Source organism: Pezoporus occidentalis, unplaced genomic scaffold (genome assembly GCF_034315485.1).
Source record: "Pezoporus occidentalis ecotype Australia unplaced genomic scaffold, CSIRO_AGI_Poc_V1 ctg182, whole genome shotgun sequence".
NCBI classification, from domain to species: Eukaryota; Metazoa; Chordata; class Aves; order Psittaciformes; family Psittacidae; genus Pezoporus; species Pezoporus occidentalis.
The window spans coordinates 3429324-3457042 of NW_026913662.1; the positions used below are offsets into that span (position 1 = coordinate 3429324).

General features: G+C 39.6%; 1 protein-coding gene across 1 annotated transcript in view; it reads left to right on the forward strand.

Annotated features, from left to right (window-relative positions):
* The window catches only part of LOC134162099 (potassium voltage-gated channel subfamily KQT member 1-like), a 473656-nt gene that overhangs the window by 7403 nt on the left and 438534 nt on the right, over positions 1 to 27719 (forward strand). The window contains exon 3 of the mRNA XM_062615579.1: positions 18917 to 19007. Coding sequence (XP_062471563.1) covers positions 18917 to 19007 — 91 coding nt within the window. The remainder of the gene's footprint in view (positions 1 to 18916; positions 19008 to 27719) is intronic.

Sequence of the window (27719 nt, forward strand, 5' to 3'; positions counted from 1 at the left end):
GAACCAGTACTAACCAGTTGGCCAGGACTGGGATGGGATGAGGGAGAGCCCTCTTTTTTTTTTGCCACTAGAACTGCGGTGTTAGCTCAGTTTCATATGAAAACCTTCTCTAAGTTTACTTTGTTACTTCATCCTTCAGACTGCTTCCCACAGCTTCTTCATAGAGAGGTACACACGTACACACATGTACATGTTCCTGGTAGCTTGTTGGAAACAGCTCATCTAAGGAATTACTGTTGAGGAATTTAAAAGTGTGTGATCCTTACAAAAATATGAAAAATATCAATAATGTCACTAACTTAAAACTTTGGGAGGAAAAGTGCAGATGATCATGAACATGTTTGTAAAACGGGGGCTGGACAGCTAAGGGTTTTTCTCTTTAGAAAAGATTCTGTGTACTGACATTTTTGTCACCATGAGTAATACAAAAAAAGCCCCACCAGAGTTCGGAGTATTGGGACAAATTAAAAATTGAAATTTTCTCTTACGATTGTTTCTCTTCATACTTTGCTTTCTCGTTTTTTTTCAGTTCTTCCACCTTCATGTAGAAATGCTGTAGTTGTATTCTGTTAATGCAGTTGAAGAAGAGCCACCATTCTGGCTGATACTCCATTTTTTTTTTTTGGCATACAGCTGCCAATTATGTAAAGAACATGAAAAGGCAAAAATATAAGGATCTGGTGATTCCTTTTAATGACTGTGGGGCATTTGCCTACATGTCGTGTGGTTGGTGTGGGTGTAGCAGCTCTCAGCTAGTGAAGCTTAATATATACATTGCAAGTAAGCTAGCATAGTGTTCCCCTGCTTCAGTTTTTATCTGTAAATGGAGCCTATAGTCCCATTATTTATAACTGTTTATGTCAAAGGGTCTTTTAGATTCCAATTTTTGTTCTTTCCACAATTATCTCTAGAATGCGAACAGATATTTTGCCTTTTCCAATGATGTGATTGTAACATGATCAACATGAGCAACAACTAAAGTTCAGAGTAATTATAAGCATATGACTGCTATTGAGATTCTGGTTTTGACCTCGATCTCACACCTTAGGTCTGGACATGGTGTGGTTTCATAAGGGTAAATTAGGGATTATTATTATCATCATCATCATCAGGCTTAGGGTGTTTCTTGCCAGCATAACAGTTACTTATTTAGACATTTTATACAGAATTGAACTGATGAATTTTCCAATTTGGAACTACAGTATCCACTTTTCATCTATAGTCCAGCTACAGAGAGGAACTAACCTGATGTCTATGATGATGAGCTTCAGGTACCAAAAGATGAGCAGTATTAAACAGAAGAAACTCAAGAACTAGGGATGCATGTTCAATTGGATGATATGGTGGAATAGCTTAAGTTGCTAATGGAAGTGAAGTAATATTAAACAGAATTGTCTTTAGGATTCTGAAAGTTCTAAGATTCAGCTGTTCTAAAAATACATGGGGACAGCTACTAATTTTTAGCCTCTTTTCCTAAGGATATGAGGTTTATTCAACCACACTGTCTGAGTGCATCTGTCTGAAAGTGCCTTACCAAAAACTTTTAATCCAGTTGGCAATTTCAACCAATATTGACAGAGGATGAGACATGCCAGAGATACTAAGTTACTTCATGTTTTGTTAAAATCAGCATTTGGATAGAGGAGAAATAAATTAATAACCCCAAAGATGAAAATATTTCATTTTGAGCTCAATTAGATTGGCACCAGAGAGTCATTTCACAAGAGAGATGTTACAAACGTTCCTAAGGAAGAACTGATCTGAGCATGCTTCACTTTAGGCACAGAATAACCTAACCACAGGGCACAAAGCCACAGAGTACATAAGTTTTATTTTCATTTTTTGAAATTATTGATGACTTTTTCCATCATTTATTTAAGAAATCCAATCCATCTTATTCTAGAAGCTAAATTTTGTAGTAGACTGGAATGAATACGCACTAATGTCTCCACAGGCTAATGTTGTTACTATAGTGAAACCATTTGTTTCTATAGTGAAAATAAATACTGTAGTGTGGCATTGATATGGTAATAGTAATGGAATTTGTTTATGCTTTTGTGGAAAAAACCCTTTGCTCTTTCATAAGCCAGCAAAATAAAAAGTTACTCCTTGATGTTAACATTACAATTGCTCATTAACTTGTGGACTTCACATGGTATAAAATTCAAGAAGAAAAGTGTTTATGATACCTTCATGATAATCAAGCTGGCATTAACTTATTGCTGAATATATTTGCACAGCATCATGATATGCATTTATTCTTTCCCCTTTTTTTTATACTGAACCTAAGAAACACCAATTAATGTGAGTTCTACAAAGAGGCTGGTTTTACTTTGTAAATGGCGGTGCTAATTTCCTGTCCCTGTGGATATGTGTCATAGATTATATGCCAAAACCTACTGATTTTTTGGTCTCACAGTCAAGGTCAGTGATAAATGTATCAGAATCATGGACACTGATCATGAAGTCAATGCTGAACTTTTTCTGTCAATGCTTAAAGAACTGATTAGGTCTCTTCCAGAAAGTCTTAGTCATATAGAAACAAAATGGAAGCTTGACTCCTGTGCCAGGGAAGGAGAGGACATCCAGAACCTCAAGATATGGAGGTAAGAATAAAAAAAGACAAACATAGCAGCACAGACTTTAGTGGAAGATACAGACACTCAGTTAAATCAGGAAGCTTAAATCCTAGGAATGTCAGGGCACTGAAAAAAAGATTTCTGTAAGATCAGTGGATTCATGAATGTGATTTGTCAGTTCTGGACTACTTCTGAATAATCAAAACTTGGTCTCCCCCTGAGTGACGTGTCACCAAACCATGTGTGCCCAGTCTTCCCCAGCAGCAAAACACAGGTCAGTGTTTATCCCGCAAAAGTAGGATAATGCATAGGCAAAACCCAAACCTTACTGCTCTGTAAAAAGCAGCAAATAGGTTCCTCAATGCTTTGAAAAGGTGAAATACTTTACTAATAGGAGCTGTGGATGTTTTAAAAATATATCTTTGGGCAGTTGATTCAGAAAGTTGCTTTGAAGTGGGAGATCTTTTTGTATGATGTGTGGCTCATGCTGCGATTTGAACAACATTGGTATTATCTATTGATTCAAACTAGTTTGTGGCAATTTATACATCTGCAGGTGAAAATACAGAATAGTAGTGTGTATTTGTAAGTTACCTTTTAGATTTTATAGGTGGTGTAGAAATATTACCTAGTTACTTCTGATTGGAGCCAACTGAACAACCTCATTTTACATGCAGTGGGGCTATCTGGCATTTCTGGGTGCACCCTAGAATGATCTGAAGGAAAAACTGAAAGCAGATATCATCAATATACCTATGTTATAGATGGAATTTTCCTTTGGTTGAGGGCTTCAAATACCTGAAAATATTATATTCTGAGACAAAACAGAAAGTCAGATATGCCCAAACTGCCTCCAGGCAGTCTGCCTGTTAGTGAGTCCAAAGCTAGGCAAGATTCCATTAGAACCTGTCTGGTCTCCTTTTCCAGTTCTGCTGAAACTAGCACATTCCCAGACTACTTTCTAATTTTAACATATTGGTATTTTCAGCAGAAAAATTGTTCCTTTACCAAAATTTCCAACCAACTTTAATTTGTGTGTGATCATATATGTATAAGCACAAGACCTTTCAACAAAACATCAAGCCTCAGGAGCCTGGAAATAGATCTGTGAGAGAACTGAGGAACATCAAAACTTGCCTGCAAAGGCACATGGACAACCTTCTCTTTATGACTTAGCCAGAAACTCCTTTGGATAACAAAAATACGTAAGCACTAGGGATGAGGTTTTATTCAGACTGGAAGGAATGTTTTCTAGAAGCACATGGCTAGTCAATATAAGAGTATAGTCCCATTTAGAAGAAAGTGAAGTACTTCATGCACTCAGGAATGGGAATATCTTGCACTTTTATAACATAAAAAAAATTCTCTCCTTAATTTTCCTGCCACAAAATAATCACTTAAAATAAAAAGCAGCCTATGCTTCTAGAGCCCCTCAGAGAACTTTCTGTTGGATACACTCATTTATTCTCCACAACAGAATACTAAAACTATTGGTCTCTGATGGACAACTCTGTAGTCTAGCATGAAGAAAAAAGCTGAAGCTCTAATGAGAGTAGTTGAACAGAGCTTTACTTGGGCATACTAACATCAATCCAATCTCCTTTTCTTGTAATTTAGCTGAAGCAACAGGATTTCTTCTGTCCTAGTGTGTTAGTAGAACAGAACATTTTGCCTTCGCCTCTTGCTGCAGCAAATGGTAGATAGGATAATAAAATTATCAAAGAAATAATAATAAGGAGGAAATTCTTTCCTGTTAGGGTGATGAGGCACTGGAATGGGTTGCACAGGGAGGTTGTGAATGCTCCATCCCTGGCAATGTTCAAGGCCAGGTTGGATGAAGCATTGGGTGATATGGTTTAGTGTGAGGTGTCCCTGCCCATGTCAGGGGGTTTGGAACTTGATGATCTTAAGGTCCTTTCCAACCCTAACTATTCTATGATTCTAGAAAAAAATAAGGTTTGGATCTAATTTAAACTGGAGACACATATAAGTCATTTAAGATTATTTAGCTGAAGGGCTTTCATATAGTGAAGTAAGTCACAGTTTTGAGGAAAGAGCACAGCAGGGGAAAGGCATGTCTGGTTGTCTTTAAAACATCAGTGATCCATGATCAAAGCATCTAAATACTACAGAGCATAGGTTTCAGTAGCTTTCCTCTAATATTTTTTGTTGATTTTCTTTCTCTACAGAGCTCATATTTTTCTAAAAATGTTTTCTTCTCTGAACGCATCCTTGCAGAGTCAATTGCGTTTGGCAGGCCGAAAAGGCTACAAAGCTACTATTTTGTATTTGGTTGCCAAGGAGTGTATCTCTGTTTACTAGTTCATAAGTTTGTCTTCTCCTCACTCATCCCCTTTTTCTTGTTCAAGAGATAACATTCCCACAAGCATCTCATATATCAACGCTTCAAGTGCACTTATCTGCAGTAGATAAACACAGGCAAAGAAATGGCATTATTTGATGCAAAACTTAAAAGGAGGAATTATTAATATTTCTCCTTTAAGAGCTTTCATTAGGTTTGTCTTCCATGGAAAATGAGATTGCTATAGCACGACCTTGAAAGAGTTCACCCTTGATAAAGTACTTGACAGCATTTTGCTCACAGTGTTGTAGTTAACTTACTAGATCCAAGTGTTTGTAGGCCTCAGTAGAACATACTTGTGGACAATTAATCTGCTAAATAGAATTTGTCCCTGACTACAAAACCAAGAGAAACATGTTTACAGTTGCGCTAGCTACTTTCCAAAATGAAACAATGTTTAGGAAGATCAGGGCACAAAGAGGCACTCATTTGTAACCTTTAACCCTGGTTGATTAGCTGTCCAATGTATTACTGCCTATTTAAATTTGTTACTGCATGAAACGAAGTTAAGGATGATGGCTTCAACACATTGCTGAAAAAAGCAGTAGTTTTTTGTCTGTTTTTTTTTTTATGCATGAGGCTTAAGGAATTTAGGAGAAATAAATACTAAAATTTACTGTACATTAGTAAGACCTCTTTTGGGAAAGCATAGCAATTCTGTCTTGTGTTGGTGTGAACTTCTTTAAGTAAGAATCCAAAACCATATGAGAAATTCTCAGGTAATTCTGTTCCATCTGCTAAGTAAAACTTTTTTTTTTAGGAGGCAGCAAGGAAAAGTTTGCAAAGAAGTTATTTGAGGTAAGTTTCTGTCTTCATAAAAGTAAAAAAAGAAGGAAAAGAAAGCCACGTGTTTTGAGAGGAAATACTTCTCTATTTTTAACAGCTATATGGTGGAAAAGGAAAACAGTATTTGCTGAAGTGATAGCTCAAACTATGACTTGGCATCCTCAGGAGTCACAGAAAGATTCAGAGATACACAAAATACCAGAAAGCAGCACCTAAGTTCTCAGTTCAGGGTACGAAAGAGTGGACCAGCTCTACTAGTTGCTAATTATTTATATCTCCTCCTTACCAGCTCCTTTCCTTTAGGAACTGAACAGCCGCCAACAAGTGAGACTGTTCTCTGCTGATGTAAATAACTGTTTGAAGCAAGTAAACAGTCACAAACTGCTTTCACTCCCTTCCATCATAGAGAACTGCCCTTTGCAGGAGAGAGTATGGATAGCAGGGAACATGAGAAGGCCAAATTGGCAGCTGGTGGAGAAAGGGAAATTGCCACATGACAAGCTTTAAATACTTTCACCCCAAGCCAACAATATCAAAAACACCCATCCACTTATCCTACCTATAAGTATCCCAGAAATCTAATCAGAAATATTTAGGTAGACCCAGGATCTGGTTGTCACTTGTTGACAAGTTAACACTGGTAGACTTTGCCACTGCGGTTAGAGGAAAAGCTTGTTTTTCCAACAAAAACATGAAATGAGGCCTAAAGGCAAACCAGTGGTATTTAGTGGTGAGTCTTGCTAAAGGTTTGTATGTGTTACCATGCATTCAACTATTGTTCTGTTCTTTATAAGGAATTTGGCTCTTGCCCAAGGTTCTTTTCCTCCACTGTGTTTAAAAAGGTCGTTGGTTAGAGCTATGTTTAGCATCCCAGAAGCTGTTAGGAGCAATCCACAAGGAGGTTTTCTGATTGCCTAAGAGGCAAGAGACCTGCAGCTTGTTTGATTCTGCAGATCAGTTGGCAATTAGTTAAGCCATTTATCTTTAAGGTTAGACTTGTCAAAACTAGCCTGCACTCTATTGCATGGCTCAATAATAGAAATAGTAACCTTTAAAAAAATGAAGGCAGTATATGCTGACTTGTGGTTTAAAGATATTGGAGGGAGAAGGAAATGCTGTTCCACTGTATAGATAAAATCGTGCAGAAGGATTGTTTATTTCTATGGGAGTGGATTTACTTAGGGTGCAAGGGAGACTTGACCCTTGTTGCAGCTACTTGTCTCTAGCACTTTTGTCATAACACGTTCACAGCTTACTCTCTCAGCTCAGCCCCGTGGCTTCTTTCTAACAGCCTTTGGTGTGCACTGAGAATATAAAGAGCTCAGCTGCTATGGCAGGGACATTGACAGCCATAGCTAAAACCTGTCTCTGGTGCTGCCATGTAAACCATGGGTCCTGAGTGGTATCACAAGGGGCTCAGCTCCAGGACACACATCCAGTGGTAGGAGAGGGTGGTCTCAGCTTCTTCACACTGAGCTTGTGTCCACCCATGAGCTGCTACCTGTGTTAAGTGAAAGGGATCATATATATACCGTATATCAGTGCCTGGAACAGTACCACTTCAGGTTTTGTATGCTTTTATATCTTAAAATGCTTCTGTTACTTTTGCCATCTTCAGTCCGTCTGACTCTGGTTGACAATACCAGAAATTATCCCTTATCTGTTTCAAGTTCGGTTTCTAAACACTTCAAGTAAAGAATGGGAAGATCTATTTTCATGTTGGTTGTGAGGAGTAGTAATTAGGTGCTTGCCATTCCCACTCACTTCAGCATGGAATCATCATGGAGATGTCAGACTGCAGTTGCCCACAGACTTGCCTACAGCAAGATTATTAGAGCATCTCAGGTCTAAACCCTCTGGGATTAATTGGGAAAAGGAAGAATGGATGTGTTTGAATTTTAAAGCATCACTAGTGGGGGAGGTTTCCAGCATTTTGGGGAGTTGTAATCACAAAGGAGCTCTTGGTATTGGGAAAGCCTTGGTTTAGGGCACCTCTTACACTCAGAGGAACTTTTCTGGGACTATGCTGAGGAAAATTTGAGGGGAAAAAAAGAGGCTTATAAAAGGCAGAAGTGAGGCCGGCCGGCCTGGGAAGAATACAGGGATGTTGTCCATGAAGCTAGGGACCAGGTTAGGAAAGCTAAGGCCCAGTTAGAATTAAACTTGGCTAGGGATGTGAAAGATAACAGGAAGGGATTCTATAGTTACATTGCAGATAAAAGACAGACTAGGGACAATGTGGGCCCTCTCTGGAAGCTATCAGGAGAACTGGCTACCCTGGATTTGGAGAAGGCTGAGGTTCTTAATGACTTCTTTGCCTCGGCCTTCACTGGCAAAGGCTCTGACCACACCACCCAAGTCTTGGAAGGCAGGTGCAGGGACTGTGAGAATGAAGACCTCGGGTCCACTGTAGGAGAGGATCTGGTTCGAGACTATCCTAAGAACCTGAACGTACACAAGTCCATGGGACCTGACGAAATCCAACCGCGGGTCCCGAAGGAGCTAGCAAATGAAGTTGCTCAGCCATTGCCATCATATTTGAAAAATCATGTCAGTCAGGTGAAATTCCTGATGACTGGAAAAAGGGAAATATAACCCCCATTTTCAAGAAGGGGAAAGTGGATGACCCAGGGAATTACAGACCAGTCAGTGTCACCTCTGTACGTTGCAAAATCTTGGAGCAGATTCTCCTGGAAGGCATGCTAAGGCACATGAAAATCAAGAAGGTGCTTGGTGACAGCCAGCATGGCTTCACTAAGGGGAAATGCTGCCTGACCAATTTGGTGGTCTTCTACGATGGGGCTACAGAATGGATGGACAAGGGTAGAGCAGTTGATGTCATCTATCTGGACTTGTGCAAAGCATTTGACACTGTCCCACATGACATCCTTGTCTCTAAATTGGGAGAGACATCAATTTGATAGGTGAACCAGTCAGTGGATACAGAACTGGCTGGATGGCAGCAAGCAAAGAGTTGTGGTCAATGGCTCAATATCTGGCTGAAGACCAGTAATGAGTGGTGTCCCCCAGGGATCGGTGTTGGGACCAGTCTTGTTCAACATCTTTGTCGCTGACATGGACAGTGGGATTGAGTGCGCCCTCAGCAAGTTTGATGATGACACCAAGCTGTGTGGTTCAGTTGATACCCTGGAGGGAAGGAATGCCATCCTGAGGGACCTTGACACGCTTATGAGGTGGGCTGATGCCAACCTCATGAAGTTTAACCATGACAAGTGCAAGGTCCTACACCTGGGTCGGAGCAATCCCAGGCACAGCTACAGGTTGGGCAGAGAAGAGATCCAGAGCAGCCCTGCGGAGAAGGACTTGGGGGTGTTGGTTGATGGGAAAATGAGCATGAGCTGACTTCAATGTGTGCTCGCAGCCCAGAAAGCCAACCGTATCCTGGGCTGCATCAGAAGGAGTGTGACCAGCAGGTCGAAGGAGGTGATCCTGCCCCTCTACTCTGCTCTTGTGAGACCTCACCTGGAGCATTGTGTGCAGTTCTGGTGTCCTCAACATAAAAAGGACATGGAACTGTTGGAACAAGTCCAGAGGAGGGCCACGAGGCTGATCAGGGGACTGGAGCACCTCCCGTATGAAGACAGGCTGAGGAAGTTGGATCTGTTCAGCCTGGAGAAGAGAAGGCTGCATGGTGACCTCATAGCAGCCTTCCAGTGCCTGAAGGAGGTCTATAAGGATGCTGTGGACAGACTCTTCGTTAGGGGCTGTAGTGACAGGACAAGGGGTAGTGTGTTAAACAGGGGCAGTTTAGATTGGATATAAGGAAAAAGTTCTTTACTGTAAGGGTAGTGAGGCACTGGAATGTGTCCCAAGAAGTTGTGAATTCTCCATCCCTGGTGGTGATCAAGGCCAGGTTGGACAGAGCCTTGGGTGAGACGGTTTAGTGTGAGGTGTCCCTGCCCTTGGCAGGGGGTTGGAACTGGATGAACTTAAGGTCCTTTCCAACCCTAACTATTCTATGATTCTATGACTCAAAACTAGATGGTATAAGGCTGTCACAGAGGAGGAAGCCAGCAGAAAGTTGTCACATGTGCATGCCTGAGCAGTAGAACTGAGAGTCTTGGTTTGTTTAGATATTCAGCTGATAATACTGGAAAGACAGAGCTTTTTACTGAGATTATACACACTAGAAAAAAAAAAAAATACTGTGTTCTATGTAGTAACTAATGCTGTATACACCTGCCGAGCAGGGTATATTTTTTTCTTTGTATTATTTATAGAAAGATGAAATTTAGGTAATCTTGTACAATATTTCCTACTGGTACTTGTAATGTGCAGTAAACCATTGTTTTTGTCAATGCAGAGTGTTTTGTTCCATATATGAAGGACTGTGGAACACAGCTGTGAAAATGGCATTGTTGCTGAAGTTTCATTCTCATGCCGTTAGCGATTATTTTTCAGGCTTTCATCCCACATTTTTTCCTTTTCTAAAGCTAGTATCACTGAGCTTATCTAAGTCATCTTCTTCTTGTCTGAGTGCTGGCTCAGATTCTCACTTTTCTCTGCACAGAGCAAGGAGGAAGCTTGTACTCCACATCAGTGCATAGTCTTGTGGGCTCCCTTAGCCTTCACTTGCTCTGTTCTGCCACCTTTCCGTTCAGCCTGGTGTGCAGCTCTGGCTCCTCTATATGGTTCTGTGGGACAGCACAGGGAATATAGAGTGCAAGAAATGTGCTGGTCAGTAGGTGGTTGTAGGGAAGGTACAGAGCAGGATGCAACTGCAGCCAGGTACCAGATGGAGATGTGTAGGGGGGTGCTAGATATAAAGAGAAACTTGAGAGTAGATATGTTACTTTGTTTAACGTCTGACAAGACTTTTGCTGTTTTAAATCTAAAAACTCAGAAATAAGATAGATTAACCTCCAAGTGTTGTAAATGTTTATGTTTTTTTTTCTCAGTAAAAATATTGGGATATCAAAACATGTTATTATTGGCAATATTAAATATAATAATTATCCTATAATCTTTATTTTTAGGAATGATGACTGTTTATGGTTACAACAGAAATTAAAGGGAGCTGCATTTGTTACCTGCAAAATGGGTTCGTGTAGTCTCCTTGACATCCAAAATCGTGTCCAGAATTCACTGTCTCTATAGAGAATACCTATTTTAGCTACAAAAACTCTGTAAGGGAATGAGATGAAAAAACACACCATCAATAGAAAAGAATCTTTATCATCAAAACAAGACCACAGAAGCACACAAAATTATCAAGTGAGCAAAACCACAGTTGACAGCTTGAGTCAGAGATTTTATTTTGCCATGGCCATTTTGCACATTAGCTTCCTTCATAATCCTCCATCATAGCCCTTTGCCCTCCTTCTATATAGAGGAAAAATAGGACTTCAGTCCTTTAACCAAGTGTTTATTACATACTTAGCTGTGAAAAGCATAAAATAATAGTTTTGACTGGAAGTTCATCATGGTGGGAACGCTTTTCTTGTATATGAGCAGACCATCTTAAACACATTACAAAATATAAAACATGTCTCTTCTCTTCTTTTTGCCCTTTTCCATGATGTATTAAACTCACTGATATCTGAACAGTGTGCAGGTGTTTTCTTCAATCTGAGTCCCACTTTTCATTTCTTAAGAATCTGGAATCTTCTTAGGTCAGGCTTGATTTATAATATATTTGTCTGTCGCATACTCCTCAAAATATTCTGATTTTGAATGAATAATCACATGTTAGAAGTCATGCAGTAGTAACAGAAGTGGGTCAGGTCATGGGATTTGTACCTTCACTTACTAGGAAGCAAAATGATCTTTAGCGGTCTGGGTGATCTGCTGGTAATATGTTCCCTAATTCAGTTCAAGAGGTAGATGTGCTGCAGTCATTCATTTAGGTTTTGCATGTGGAAGAAAATGTAACTCACATTCTTGCTGTGGGTTACAACCTATTTTAGAAATGCCTTAATCCAGCCATAGCTAAAGAAGCAGTCTTTTCACAAAGGCTTCCATAACATTTTATGTAAAGTTTTTCTCTCCTGTGTGTTCATGGTGGTTTCAATTTTTATTTAGTAGAAAGGGTTGCATATAATGTTCAGATATATATTTTTTTTTTTAAAACTTTGCTCTGAATGTCAGTCTCAAATACATCTTCACCAAAACCTTTAACTTTCATGTGCTTTGTAGGTATTGTTCTGTTGTGTCATGCAGTTGACAGAAGTGACAAACATGGTCACCAGATGTGGACACTTCAGTACTTGAAATTGTTAATAGTGTAGTCTACAAAGCGAAGAAACATTTCTGCTTGACATTAGCAGGAGGGTTTTATATTATTATTCGGATTTGGGAAAGGAGATTACTGAAACTGCGATATATCCAGGTGCTCTGAAGCTAACCCTTCCCTTCTTGCAAAAAGCAAGACGTGCTCTTTTATGACTGAAAGTGATCAGCAGTGATTCTACATTTCAAACAAATGCATTTTATATGAGAACATGATACTTTATGCATAGAAAGACCAGCCTGTGTGCTTGAAAAGTGTTGTCTTTGTTATTCATTGGGAAGGAGTGACACTCACTGGCCAGAATATATAGTGCCATAAATCAAGTTAATTTAAAGGGTCATTTGAATGGTTTTAATGTGTGTTTTGGAAATGGGGAAAAAAAAAAGAGAGAGTTTTAACACATAAATACAGGAGGGAAGCAGCAATTAGCTGGAAGTTACAAAACTTGTAGGCTGTATTAGTAGCCTTTGGACAGTTCTACGTCCCTTAGTAAATAAGTGGCACCAATCGTCTTCCTTTATACACCCTTAAGCACATACATCTTGGCACTTTGCATCACCTTTTCTTGACTTTTTCATTTACAAATTTGGTTACTTTCACTAAAGCCTAGTAGGAAATGTGGTTGAACATGTAGTGATAATACCTGCAGGGTATGTAGAAATCCTTCTTTGCTTTACTGAAATTGGAAAAGGCGAAAAGGTGTTAAGTGCACTGTTGTATCTTAGAAAATATTTAGCATATGAATTACCCCTGGCTTTTTATTTATTACTGGTGAGAACTGTAAAAGAAGGCAAAGGGATTTTGAAAGGAGGCAGCAGAAATGGCAGGGATCTGGAAGAAGTTAATGGGCTGCACTCAAGAGGAAGCCTTCTATACTTTCATACATGTATTTTGCATAGAAATGAGAACTGTGACAATGGTAGGAATAGGACATCAGTCTCATAAAAAAATAAGACCAAGAGACTGATGAGTTTCAATAAGTTCTTGGTAAATTTATGCTTTAGTTGTTTGATGTGGTTATTTCAGGGACCAGCAAAGTTCCTGCTTTCCAGTGACTATTGACTGGAGGATGGTCTGAGCTTCAAGAGATCCAAGTTCTGCGTGCTTTTTACACTGTCCTGGTGTATGAAAAAGTCTGTACACCTCTTTGTGTCTCTGTATTTACCCATCACTGGGATTGCTAACTGGAAGTAAAAGTTGTCTGGGTAAAGAAACTGCCTGATGAGGCACAGCATCCAACTGAGTGGGGTACTCAGTGCCTGTGAGGGCTTCTGAGAACTCACGTTCTCCACTCATACTAGATACATGAAGAAAAGGCAAATCTTACAGCCCTGGTTACCTTATTATTACATCTGCAATTTCTTTACATGGAAAGCAGTGCTATCGTGTTTAAGAAAGGCTAAAGATTTGCATATTCCTATGGCTAGACTCTTCTAATGTTGGACACTAGCAATATGCTTGTGCTGTAAACTCCTTATCAACTTGTTATTCTCCATTTGAAAACGACTGGCTTGTGTTCAGTGTGTCTTCTCAACACTTTGCTCTGGTTCTCTTTTTTCTTGGAGGAATATTTTTTCTTAAGGAATATTGCCTATTGCAAGAAAGTGGGACTTCTGCCCCCTCTGCTGGCTGGCTCATCCTTTGTCAATGTAGTGGCTCAGTTAAGCAGCATACCAGTTTTATTATGGCTTGGACAGATCTCTGTACCCCTATAATGTTCCACCATTTCCAAAGAGATAGACCTGTGGGGCTAGAAGTATAGCTGCTGGATACTTGGCAACTTGTGTATTGTTGAAGTGAAAGAAGTAGCAGGACTGGGTAATGGACTATAACTACTAAGTCATGAGAAGGTGGCTAAGATCTGTCTCATGCTAAAAGCAATGGTAGCCTTGACTAAGATGTGTTATCTGGAACAGTAGCTAGGGCTACTCTACGAAAGTAAGCGAACCAGGAGAAGAGTCTGACCCTAACATAAGGAGGGACAGTGTCCTTACCAACACGGTGCTGGTTGTAATGCACAGCACCCAAGCAGAGTGGGCAGAGCAGGGTGCTGATAACAGGGTAGATTGGCAACTCCAGACTAGTTGGACTGGGAGTTGACCACATATTTACTGTGATTTGTAGCAGCAGCAGAGCACTAAAAAGAAAAGCTACCTGCAAGAAGAACTCACAAACACAGTTTATGAGACTGGTTTTCTTAATCATTCTGCCATTAAATGGCATGGTAGCATGGACTTTAATCAGTTAGAACAGTTCCTTTTCTATTATATCCCTGTTAATTTATTTTAAGAAAGAAGACTATATTCTGTTTTGTGTTAAATAGGAGTAGTATTTTAAATCCTAAATTTTGTTTTGTACTGAAATAAATCAGCAAGGTAAAGGTATGAAAACAAAATGTTTATTAAGAAGATGATGAAAACAAAAATGTACCACTCTCTCACCAAGGTAGCTACTGTTTCAGTGTATTAGAGATGTACCTTTTCCTACCCATCACTTAAGGTTTGAAGGAAGACTAAGAGTTCAAATAAATAACTTTCACTCCTGTAGCTGACAGAAGTAATTAAAAAAACCCCTAAGAACAGAACCTAATCGCACAAATTCCTGAGATGAGTGTTACACAGAATTGTGTGCAATTTTGTTTTCTGCTTTATAGAAAACCATAACTATAAACTATGTGTACTTTGACTAACTCTTCAGTAACTATACAATCATTATAATGTTACAGTAAATAATTGGTAGAGAACTTCTGAAAGTGCAAATAGGTGTCAGAAACCCATGCAGGGGGAGGATGCTAAAGAAATTAAGTTGTCAGGAAGTGAATGAGAGAAATGTAGCTAGAGGTGGTGGGGAAATTAAGTCAGGTGAGATGAAACCCCCAAAGCTGATGGCATATTTTGGTCAAACCTCAAAGAGCTTTCAGATTCTAATTTTGCAAATAGGCTGAATGTATGTATAAGGTGGCTTGGAACTTGTCAGGGTGGCTAAATTCTTTGGTATAAAGGAGGAAGATGAGGAGTTTTTGGAGTTGGAGACTTCAAAATGTTGTGAAGAAGGGGGGCTGTAAGGATGCTGAGGAGGGACTCTTCATTAGGGACTGTAGTGATAGCACAAGGGGTAATGGGTTCAAACTTAACAGGGGAAGTTCAGGTTAGATACAAGGAAGAAGCTCTTTACTGTGAGGGTGGTGAGGCACTGGAATGGGTTGCCCAAGGAAGTTGTGAATGCTCCATCCCTGGCAGTGTTCAAGGCCAGGTTGGATGGAGTCTTGGACAACATGGTTCCGTGCAAGGTGTCCCTGCCCATGGCAGGGGGGTTGAAACTAGGTGATCTTAAGGTCCTTTCCAACCCTAACTATTCTATGATTTTATGATTCTATGATTATGGTTTCTAGTGAATGTCCAAGACCTGTGTTAGGTACATTTTCCTTCCTGAATGACCCTTAAAGAGATGCAAGAAGATTAGGAGCAATGTCACCTGTCATCCAGGTGACGCCCCTGTCCCAGTTCTGGCAGTGGCCAAGAGCCATCAGAGGACCTTTGCCACTGCTGCACTGTATGCTCAGCCTTGCAAGTTGGTATTGACTGAGCTATGGTGCGCAAATCTGCATCCTGGTGTGTTAGGGGATGGCCTTGCCTATGCTGTTGTCACCCTTGGTGCCTGGCTAATGGAATGGCTCACTCTTGCTGTTTCCTGATATCCGTGTATATATACGCATATAGGATCATAGAATGATAGAATCAACTTGGGTGGAAAAGACCTTTAAGATCATCAAGTCCGATCTTTATCCAAGGTGGACTGCCAAGTCCACCACTAAACCATGCCAATGAGGGCCTCGTCTACATGTGTTTTGAACACTTCCAGTGATGGTGATTCCACCACTTCCCTGGGCAGCCTGTTCCAATGCCTGAGCATCCTCTCTGTGAAGAAAATTTTCATAGTATCAAGTCTAAACCTCCCCTGGTGCAGCTTGAGTCAGTTACCTCTTGTCTTGTCACTTGTTACATGAGAGAAGAGATCAAATATATACTTTAGAGTATATGTATATCAATACCTATACTCTATAGTGTGTATATATTGCTGTATGAAGTTCATCTGTGAGTAAATAACATGCCTATTCATATACTCATATCTGTATACATGTATATAGATATCCATACACAGTTATTTCTATTTATTTTCTATTTTCTTGTATTGGGTGCAGGTGTGAAAGTGCTGGCAGTGGAAGCGCTGCAGGGGTCACCTGTGTGAGGAGCACCCAGGGCTGCCCGGTGCTGGACACAGCCAGTTCCAGCTAGCTCTGACTGACAGACCACATGGCATGGCTGAGCCCTGCAGCCATGGGTAGGGGGGCCCAGGGAGAAAACCTTTAGGAAAGGACAAACCCACACCATAGGCTGTGAGGGGAGAGGGGAAATACCAGTGTGAGAAACAGCACTGCAAGCACCACGGGGAGAGGAGCAGGATGAGGGCATGGAGGTGCTCCAGGTTTGCAAGCAGGTTCCCCTGCAGCCCCTGGAGAGACTGCACTGGAGCAAGTTTATTCTGAAGGACTGCAGGCAGTGGAAAGACCGATGATGGAGCAGGGGAACAGTATGAGGAGGAGGAAGGAGGGGCAGGGACATAGTGTAAGGACAGACTGCAACCCCATGACCCTATGTTGCTTGAGGGGTGTGTGAGAGGGGAGGTAGAGGAGAAGTTTTCACTTTCTTTGCTTCTATCTGAATCTGTTCCAACTCTCAAAGATTGAAGTTAATTTTTCTCAAGTTGAATCACTTTTGCCCACAATTATAATTGATAAGTGATCTCTCTGTATTTATCTTGACCCATGAGCCTTTTCATCTCTTTTTCTTCCCTTGTCCTGTTGTGGAATGGGAGTAAGAGACTGTCTGGGTTGGCATCTGGCAACCGACCAGGGTCAAGCCCCCAGAATTCTATTGTCTATGGTCTATATAGACTATATATTATATGTCTCTATTTCTAGACATAGAAACCTATGTATATACAAAAATGTGTGTATATTTCATTTCTATTTCTATTATTTCTATTTCTGTTTATGTTTATACTTGTATTTACATTTGTATTTATATTTATATTTGTATTTATGCTTATATTTGTGCTTATATTTATTTATATTTGCATTTCCCCATCTAAAGGAAATGAGCAGCCAGTCCAAGGGAGCTCTGAGATCATGTGGGTATAACAGTTTCTGAACAATGGCAATCATCCCTTCACAGAGAAGTATGAAAACTTGTGGGGTATGACATAAAAAACATGTGTCTCTAGGTATATTGTAGCACGAGTGACCCATTCTGATGCCTTTCTGACATAGACCGGAAGAGGCAGCTGGTCCTATCACCAGTCACACGGCAGTCTGTGAACAAGTTGTATAGACTGTTTTACAGAATGGCAACTCCTGGGGGCAGAAAGAGGTGAAGGGAACAGGCAAGGTGACTGGAAGATGTACTGGACTTTGGGACAAGTGACACACATGGTGTACACTAGGGGCAGGGCAGAGCTTCCCCCACCATTAGGGTGATGGCACATGTCCCTACTCATGCTGGGTCAGGGTTGTCTTCATGCTACTTTTGTCCTCTGCCAAGCTCCCTCCAGTCTGTCACCTCACCATCAGTGCCCTTCACATGCTGGCAGGGTTACAGGGGATGCAGCCAAAATTTTCATCTGATGTGGCTTTCGGCCTGCCCTGTACTATGTGCAAGATCTGACATTTGAATTCATGCTGAGTTTTATGAGATTCCTGTAGGCTTGTTCCTGAGCCTGCCCAGGCACCTCTAACCAGTGGCTCTGCCCTCAGGTTTACTGACTGAACTCTTGGTTTGAAGTCATGTGTGGACGTGATGAAGTGAATTTCATCTCTTCTGGTACACCGATTGAAACATTGACAAGGGGCAAGTCTCTGGATGGACTCCTAAGGAATTTGTGTTGTCACTGGACTTCATGTTGAACATGAATTTCCTATATTTTTCATGTAAAAGCTATGAAAAGCACACTAAATGTAGATAGTGTGTTTATTTCTGTTGAAATCTCACAACATTAATAAAACAGCCATCAAGGCTCTTAGTCTGTCTTTTGCTTTGAAGTTCTTCTACAGACCCTGTCAATAGTGTTTATCTTCTTCAGAAGGGTTTCACACTGGAAACAATCTCATCACGTGCAGGACTATTAAGGTTTTAATTGCTGGTTTGGGAGTTTGGGAGTTTAGGAGTTTAGATACTGCCTCTTGGCATGGAATCAGAGGAAATGACAGCTGGAAGAGCTGGTACATGAGAAGGAATGTTTCTGGCAGTTAATAGAAGTAATTTCTGTTTTCTTACTTTTCTCTTGCTTTCTGCATGACCTTAAAAAATGGTGAAAGCTGTGGTGCAAATACATCAGAAGTCTGTGTTTTCTGTCTGTTCATCATAGTTCTTAATTCACCAGTTGTTTAAATGTTTAGCATGTTACCAGTGGCAGAAAGATGGCCAAGACACTGTATGCAACAAAGTAATGGGTATTCTACCAGCATTAAAGCATTGAATCAACTAGGATTCAATTACACATTTTGTTTTCCAATTCTCATGACTTTTCAATTTTGGGTTTTTTTTTTTGTTTGTTTGGTTTTGTTTTTTTTTTTTTGTTTGTTTGTTTTTGTTTTTTTAACTGTACTGGGGGCAGGAGTATATATTTTGAGACCTCTATTTTTTCTTTATCTGAATGTAAGCTTTGCCTATTGATTTAGCTGTGTGCAGCCTTCCTGTCATTTTTATTCCATGTTTCTTAAAAATTATGAAATGCAAAATGATGATATTCTCTTAATTAGGAAGAATTAACTTCTTAAAGTACCTGCGATGAAAAAAGTTATGTGAATGAGAGCTAAAACTAGATCTACATCCAGATTTAGTTCAAGTTGATGAGTCACTAAACACTGTTTTCTTTTTGCAGATTTCTCTCTGTACTGATTTGTTTAATATTCAGTGTCCTATCTACTATAGAGCATTATTCTGAATTTGCCACTGGAACCCTTTTTTGGATGGTAAGTGAACTCTGGGGGGAAGTCTCCAATGTTTTATTAAATTGCTTCAGGTGAACAAGGGAGATAACCTCATGCAAAACATGCTACCAGGACATTTAAAATAGTACCTACTTTCATTAAAGGAAGGTCATAGTATAATGGAGGTGACTATGTTCTAGGTCTGTAAACTATGAGGGTATTTGACAGCTTTTATATACTTGCTTTTCTTAAGGTATGAAACTGTACCCTGTAGCTCTTATACTGGGCAACTGGTGTTCATCAGTCTTATGCAGTGTGAAACAGGATATTCTATAGTACAGGAATGTATATTTTTAAACATATCTCTTCTAAGTCTTATGGTAAAAAATTTATGAAGAAGCATGCTCTTCAGGAGTATCTGGATCCTGGGGGTAAGTAATGTCTGACAGTGTAATTTGCCTGTATATAGAATAGGGAAGAAGAGCTTCCATCACAATTCTATGCATCAGTGATTTGGCCTTGAAGCTGGTGCTTCTTAACCATTGCGGCTGTTAGTTTTTGCCTGCAATTGACTAAGCCATCTTAGGATCACCGAGTTATTTTGGGATTTTGATTAATATTAATCCTAACAAATGTTGCTTGCCCTTTAAGCCATATTCAGTGTCAAACAAAGTACAGTATTCTGCCAATCATGTGTAATTTTCTCAGACTCACTGAAAGATGCAGAGTGATTACAGGTCAGTATAACTACCACCCACCCAATACAATAATACTGGCAATGACTCAGTGCTTAGCTGTTTGCTTTTGTGTAGATGGTATGTGCATGTGCAGACACATATTGTTGGACAAAAATAACTAGATGAAGACAGATATGTGGTTCACATAGTGCCACATAGCATTTTTAAGTGATTAACAAATGAATCATGCATAGTCAATGACAGAGTTGGAACAGTTTCTTGGCCACCTGTGTTACAAACTTACCTTAGAAGATACCTCTCTTGAGTTTATTCTCCTCTCCGCTCTTTCCTTAGTTTCATTCACAGAAATGGCCAGCAGAGAGGTTAGATGTTGTGCTGGCTGCTGTAGATTCCCTTGCCTAGAAAGCATTTGTCTTATGACTGTGAGTCTTAGAGTTTGCTCTGAAGTAAGTTCAATTGCAATGCTTCAAAGATTGCTCTTATGGCTAATTAAATTATTTCTATTTCATAAAGTTGTGAGGTTTCTTGTTTCTAGTAGCTGAATGGTTAGACTCCTGCTTGTAGCACTTCTCCCTACCTTTACCTGAAGGAATTTCAAAGTGCATCTCCCATTTTACCCATGAGAGTGTCAAGTCCACAAAAGCTTAGAGATCATTGTTCTCTTGACTCTTTGTAGTAGGTCATTACTCTGATCTACTTCATATGATAGTTGACTGTTCATGTAATCAAGAGTTTCATCAAAGGCATGAAGACACCTAGAGAGAAAAAGTATTCTCCTTTCCATGCCACTGTGCTCTCTTGAAAGTGTTTGAGAACAGTGGGGACTGCCAGTATGATGAGAAACAAAATTGGACTAAAGCATCTATTAGATCAAGTTCAAAATGAAATTTATTTGTTTGTCTCCTGGTTGAAGAAACCTGCAGTTCTTTGTATAGCCCTGTTAGTGTGTTAGTAGCAGATAAATACTAGTATATGTGGTATTTTCCCACCTGTGAAAAAACTGCTTTTCATTACATTAAAGTAGATTAACAGTTGGGAAAGATCAACTTCAAAATTGTAATGTTGAAAGTTGGTAAGGCCTGACAAGAAGGATATAATTTCATACTTGTAGACACTTAAATGTTTTTGCATTTTCTTATAAAGGGTGAGATGATGTGCCAAATGCAATTTTAGATAATACATGTCACTGGAGTAGATATGGCATATTAGTAACAGACGTAACTGCAGATGTGTCCTAAGCCACTAAAGTCCTGTGTTTTAAAGACTTAATTTTTTTTATGTTCTTAATATATCTGGGTGGTGTAAGATAATTGCTTTTCAGGTGTGAAACCTATCATCGTTCAGATAAGCTATGTGAATATACCAAGGAGAGAATCTCATATCAAGGTGTCCTTCCAAAGCAGTGTTTGTAGTCAGGATGGAAAAAGGGGGCCAAAAAAGCCCCAAGCCCTTACTCCCCTCCTTCCCTCTCTCCCCAAGCATATGTTTTCAAGTCTCTGAAAATTCAAATGAATTCTGAAGGAAAACAGTATGACTCTCAGGCCCTGCATTTTAATGTTAAGGTCAGTCTGTCATCTTTGAGACTATTGAAGATGTTTCATAGCCACGGCTTCTGATACAGGCTGATGCTGTGCCTCCACAAATGCTGTAAATCGCTCTATTTGATAACCTTACTTGAGCTTGAAAAAAACTTCTGTTCTACACATTTGTGAAGAAAACATAGCGTGTAAATCTCCATTGGATCATCACTGTGGTAAAATCAGTGTACTTTCATGGTAATAGGACTGGTGAAATTGCATGTCTTGGACTTGCAGATGCTGTCATTTGAAGGAGGTTTTTGTTCTCGTACTACCCATTTTTTTGTGTATTCGCTGCTGCTCTTGGGAGGGTTTTTGCCAGCTCTGTCTGAGAGAATCTGATTTAATTTTTCCATATACATACATGGTATGATCTTTGTTAGTTCCTGGTTGGTTTTGTTTTCTCCTCTGAGTATTTAACAAGCCAGCAAATGAGGGAAATGACAGTGGCATTTGTGCAGTGAATTATGCTGATGAACACCAACAGAATAGATAGTGAAAAACATAGTTTCTCTTGATTATTTTATACTTGCAGAAAGAAGCTTAGAGTTTAGAATAGTGTTTAAAATGGATCACAAGACTTCTAGGTAGAACAACAATGTACATGTCATTTCACAATCCACAAATCTTAAATGCATTTGCTGTAGTTTTTTATTCATATTGCTACGTAGTTTCCCCTGCTTGCCTTGGTCCTCCTCCATCTGCACTGTTGGGACCTTTTTCACTTCTCTATTCATCAGTATTTAGGGTCTGCTGTATGAGAAAGTTCTTGTACAGTGTCTGGGGAAACAAACACAATGGAATGGGCCACAGTGGTAAATAATATATTTGTGACACTTAAGGCAGTACTCCCTTATCATCTGCCTTCTAAACTTGCACTACCTGCCCCTCTCTTCAGCTCGTGCAGATGTTGAAATTTCTGAAGCAGGAAGGGCAAATAGGGCTTTCCAAAATAATAGTGGCCACTTTAGTTACAGATTGCATAATGGGAGGGAATAGCATCTCTACTTGTCATAGTATGCAAATACTGGCTCTCACAGAACTCTGCAACCATTTGCCTTAGTGTTCTTTTCTTTTCATAGGTGCAGAGAATAATTCAGGTTGGAAGTGACCGAAGGAGGTTTGTAATCCAACCTCCTGATCAAAGCAGGTCAGTGCTGAGGTCAGACCAGGTTGCTCAGGGCATTATCCCATCAGGTCTTGAAAACCTCCCGGGATGGAAACTGTGCAGCCTTTCAGGACAGCCTGTTCCAATGCCTGACCATCCCCCATGGTGAAGAAGGTTTTCCTTATATCCAGTATGAACCTCCCTTTTTTGATTTTTGTTTTGTTTTCTTTCATCCTTTTGCCATGGTCTGTATTCTTTCACCTTCCTGCCATGCACTGCTGTTAAGAACGTGGCTCCACCTTCACAGTAAACTCCTTGTATGTATTGAGAAGCAGCTAAGTCCCCCATGCATTCGTTTCTCCAGACTAAACAAGTCAAATCCTCTCAGCCTTTCCTTGTAGGAGAGGTGCTTGTGGTCCAACACCCTGAGCACCTTGATGGCCTTATGTGGAACATCCTCTGATTTAACAAAGTGTTTCTTGTAGTGGTTGAAAAAACAGGAGCAGTATCCTAGGGGCAGTCTAATGAGTGCTGAGTAAAAGGGATAATCACTTCTCTTGTTTACCTGTTGTTAGCTTTCATCACTTTGTTGCATTTGGAGTAGATTGTCTTTAAAAACCTGCTAGCTATCCTGAACTTGCTGACCCTTCAAAGCTGTCTCCCATAGGATTCCAGGTATCAGTTCCCTGAAAAATTGGAATTTTGCTCTCCTGAAGCATAGGATCTTGAATTACATTATTTCTTGGATGCTCCATCCAAGGTATTGCCATTGATTATTAAACCCAAACTATTTTTTCCTTGTATAGCTGAACAGCAGATCCAGCTGTTTTCATTCCCAGTTGCCCACTCAATACGTGTATCTAAAAGTTACTCTTGAAACACTCCAGAAATCTCTCAGATTGCTTGCATCTCTCTGTGTTACTTTTTGAATAGGTATTACCTGAACTAAAGTCCTCCATAAGAACCAGGGAATGATCTAGAAATTTCTAGTTGTTTAAAGAAGTATTTGTGTGCCTTCTTATCCTGATCACACAGTCTGTGACGAACTTCCACCATGATGTCACCTTTAGTGGCCTGTTACCAGATCACAATTTGGTGCACTATATGCTTAATACTTGGCTTCTGGAAGAAGTCTGTCATGCCTCTAAGTCCTCTCTCTGGTGTCCCTGTGCATTTCTTCCAGTATCTGATACCCTAAATATGGCTTATGAAATCCTCCATTTTGATCACCAGAACAACTTGGCAAAACTGAGCAGTGTACTGAGCCAAAAGGTCAGTGTGAGGGATGATGATGGCCAGTTCTGTAACTGGGACTGCTGAAAAGAGAGAACTTACTCTACTGCATACTAAAACCAAGTAACTCCGCCCAGGATGATGTTTACATGCTTGAAATACAGCCTCACAAATTATCATGCCATGCCTAAGTACCAGAAGGTAGATAATCAGGATGTATGATGCGTTTTAAGAGTAACAGTTTGAGGGTAGAGGAAGTAATGTGGCTTACTTGCTTTTTTTTTTTTAGACCACATGGTAAAGCCTGTCACCAACAGCTATGTGAACATCAGAATTTTGGAAGTGGTTTAAAATTCCTTTTAAAAATGGATTAATACTTTTGTTAAAAATAGGGAAGGAAAAAAAAAGGTTTAAGAGTTGTCATTTTTTTTCTTTTCTTTCCTACTTAATTACTCTCTAGACACTTTTGGCACTCATGGAAATATTTTTAAGCGTTCATTTGCCTTCTTCCAAATACAAGTCAAGTACAGTGATTATGTGATTTCCTACAATCAGTACTTAATCTTGAGTCAACACAGTTCATTTTCTGTCTTTGGCAGAACTGACTTGTAATTATTACTTGTTTTTATCTGCTACCTTCCGAATGGTTTTCATAAGTGCTCCTTAAACACTGTGTGACTAAGTGCAGAATGAGTTTCTGATTCCTGCCTGATCTCAGAGTTGCGTCTGCATGCACATTTTTCTGGCTCTTGAAGAGTGTTCATCCTGAAGAAGGCAAAACCTAACAGCTATCTTTTTGTTCCATTAACCTTACCTGAAAAATTTCTTCCTAATGTCTAATCCAAATCCCCCCTCTGTCAGTTTAAAACCATTCCCCCTTGTCCTGTCACTACATGCCTTTGTAAAAAGTCCCTCTCCAGGTTTCTTGTAAGCCCCCTTTAAGTACTAGAAGGCTGCTATAAGGTCTTACCAGAGCCTTCTGTTCTCAGGCTGAACAAGCCCAACTATCTCAGCCTGCTTCCCTAGCAGAAGTGCTCCAGCCCTCTGAGCATCTTTGTGGCCTCATCTGGACTTGCTCCAACAGGTCCACATCCCCCTTGTGTTGGGGTCCCAAGAGCAGGATGCAGGACTTCACAGGGGGTCTCACGAGAGCGGAGGGGGACAATCCACTGCCGCACAGTAGCTAAATAACTGAAATTAAAAATTAAACAAACAAAAAAGTTTAGGAGTATTTTTTACTTGAAGTTACAATGGGAATTTTTATTTTTATTTAAAAAAATTATGCCAGAAAAGGAAAATATACCATGTTTTCAGGAAACTATGCATATGTTTAGGTCCATCCTTTTTTTTTTGGGGCTTCCTTCATTGTGTCACTTTTAGGTAACATTTTATTGTTCCACTTTGTCCCAAATTTTAATTCTTTAATATATGATATATACAGTTATTTTTTAATCTTACTCTAAGATGATACTATTGAAAAATTACTTTTAAAAAATTGCCAAAGCCTCTTGTATAGGATTTAGCCTATACAGCAGGAGGCTGTAATATTTTCTTAAAGATCTAGTAGTCTGTGTTTCAGTTTTGATTGGTTAGTGGCATCTAGATCTTTAAGGATATGGCATTAAAAATAAACTATAAAGTGGGCCAGGTTCACTCCTGGCCCTCATTCCTCCTTTGAGTGTTAATCTGTTTGCATGTTTTCATGGTTAGAGGTCATATATTTTTCTACCAGGAGAGGTCACCATAGTAGTTTACAAAAGACGGGGTTTTATTTTTATTGCAAGACCTTGCAAAAAAAGTTTCTTAACTGGGAGTTATTTCGCTAATTGTGCTGTTCTAAAAACAAGAAAATATTTTTTTTTTATCATACGCATGATGCTTTTACATACTAAAAGTAACAATACAATAAACCATTAATTTGTATAATGACAGTGTTGCAGGTGAAAAGGAAATTTTTTACTGTATTTTGATCATAGAATCACAGACTAGTTTGAGTTGGAAGGGACCTTAAAGCTCATCCAGTTCCAACCCCCTGCCACAGGCAGGGACACCTTCCACTAGACCAAGTTGCTCAAGGCCTTGTCCAACCTGGACTTGAACGCTGCCAGGGATGGGGCAGCCACAGCTTCTCTGAGCAACCTGTGCCAGTGCCTCACCACCCTCACAGGGAAGAACTTATTCCTAATGTCTAATCTAAATATACCCTCTCAGTTTAAAGCCATTGTCCCTTGTCCTGTCACTACTTGCCCTCATTTATTAGTGAATTCTAGAAAAAAAAAGTCCTGCTCAAAAATCATTGAGACTGTAATTAATTTCCTTTGTAGAAAAATTGGTTCCTGCCTAAACAGAATTAAAACTAAATTGTCCACTCCAACTCATCCAACTCACTTGGATGGCAGTTGTCATAGGTAATGTGACTAAAGCACCATGTGCTTTCCTCATTAGTGTACAACTTCATTCTTTACAGGAAAGGCTAATGTCAATAAACTGAAAGATAAAGATAATCCTCATATGAAGTCAGCAAATTCAGCATATTTTTCACATGTGCATGGATTATTTTTTCTTTTTAAGAAATGTTAAATAAATTAATTTTTTATCCAAACAACAGACTTCCAAACATTAAGTGCATTGGCTTCACCTAAGACATGTAAGTCTGAATAAGCTAATGATACTATAGGACACTTAGTGTCTAACATCTGTTCTTCCATATACTGGATGTTATATTTTCACACATGATGTCTATCATCTTTATGAGAGCAAGCACAATGGTAGGAAGTATTTTCAGTATCAGTAGGCTTTCATAGCATTTGAGTAAACTATTAAACAGGTGACTAAATTGATATTTTTGAGTCTAAGGACTGGAAAACCTTGAAGACAGGTTATCAGATTGAATTCTGGACATAAGTACACGTGTGCAAACATTTGGACTATTAAAGCTTTATGACTGCTTCTGAGGCTTCATTGTTTTGATTGAATCTTCATGAGCACACACTATTCATTTAGCCATCCCACTTCCTCCTTTTACCGGAGCACCTAAATATTCCAATAAAAAAAGTGAAGAGAGCCTTGTGTGTGCTCTCTACCTAAAACACAGCTGCAGCTGAGAAAATACTTGTCTTTTTCATGTGTGCACTTTAATCACTCCAACCAAACTCTTTCCCTTCTCCTGCTTCCCCGGTGCAGTTATCCGTAACCATACTGGAACATATTGTAAATTCCAGGTTATATATTTCACTTACACTCCTGTGTAAAATGTTGATTTTCTGTGTTAATGTGAGCATTTTTTTCATTTGGTCATCAATGACATTCTTGGTAAAAAATTGATGGCTTTTCAACAGGAATTTCTTTTTTGACTGACTGAATTAGATATGCATGGAGCTTATTTTCATATATATTTCCCTTTAAGCTTATCTATTTTATATTTTAATAAAATTAATAAAATGGAGTTAGACTGAGAATAGCATAAAAGTGATTATGTATTATTTTATGATTATGGGGTGGGGAAGACTTATGCAGTGGCTAGATTTAAGAAAAAAGAAAAAAAGAATTCAAAGATGAAATGAATTTAAGGGCTTCCACCTGACTGGGCAAAATTATAGCTGTGTGTTTTGGTTTTTTTTCCCAGACAGCAGGGACAAGCACAGAAAAACGGAATGCTGCTACTGACTTTAGCAAAGTTATTAGACAGTACAAGCCCAGTTTAAAATCTGTAATTATATGTCAGTTCTTTATGTGGCTAGGCAGTTACTGCGTATAAAATGCTTTACTGAGTATTACTGTGGCAATTTGAATTGCCAAAAGTATCCTTTACCACTAACAAAACAGGAAGAGACTAACATGTAAGTGTGAAGAATCTGGCCAGTTCTGTTGTTCCCTTACTCTGTGCTCCACTTCCTGGCAGATAATTCAAGTTGCAGTGCTGCCTAAAGACCTTGTCTGCTGGTACATTTCTCAATACAGAGTGCCTTTGGCTGTGCTTCCGGAACATGTTCAGTGCCCCAGACAAAGGACGATGCTCTGTGCTTTTCCCCACCTGTCTCATGTCCCTCCAATGGGTCATGGCAAATGTCCTGACAGTTTATGGCAGCTGTTGTGTTCAAAGGATACGCAGCATTGCTTTCCTTTTCTTCCCTCATAG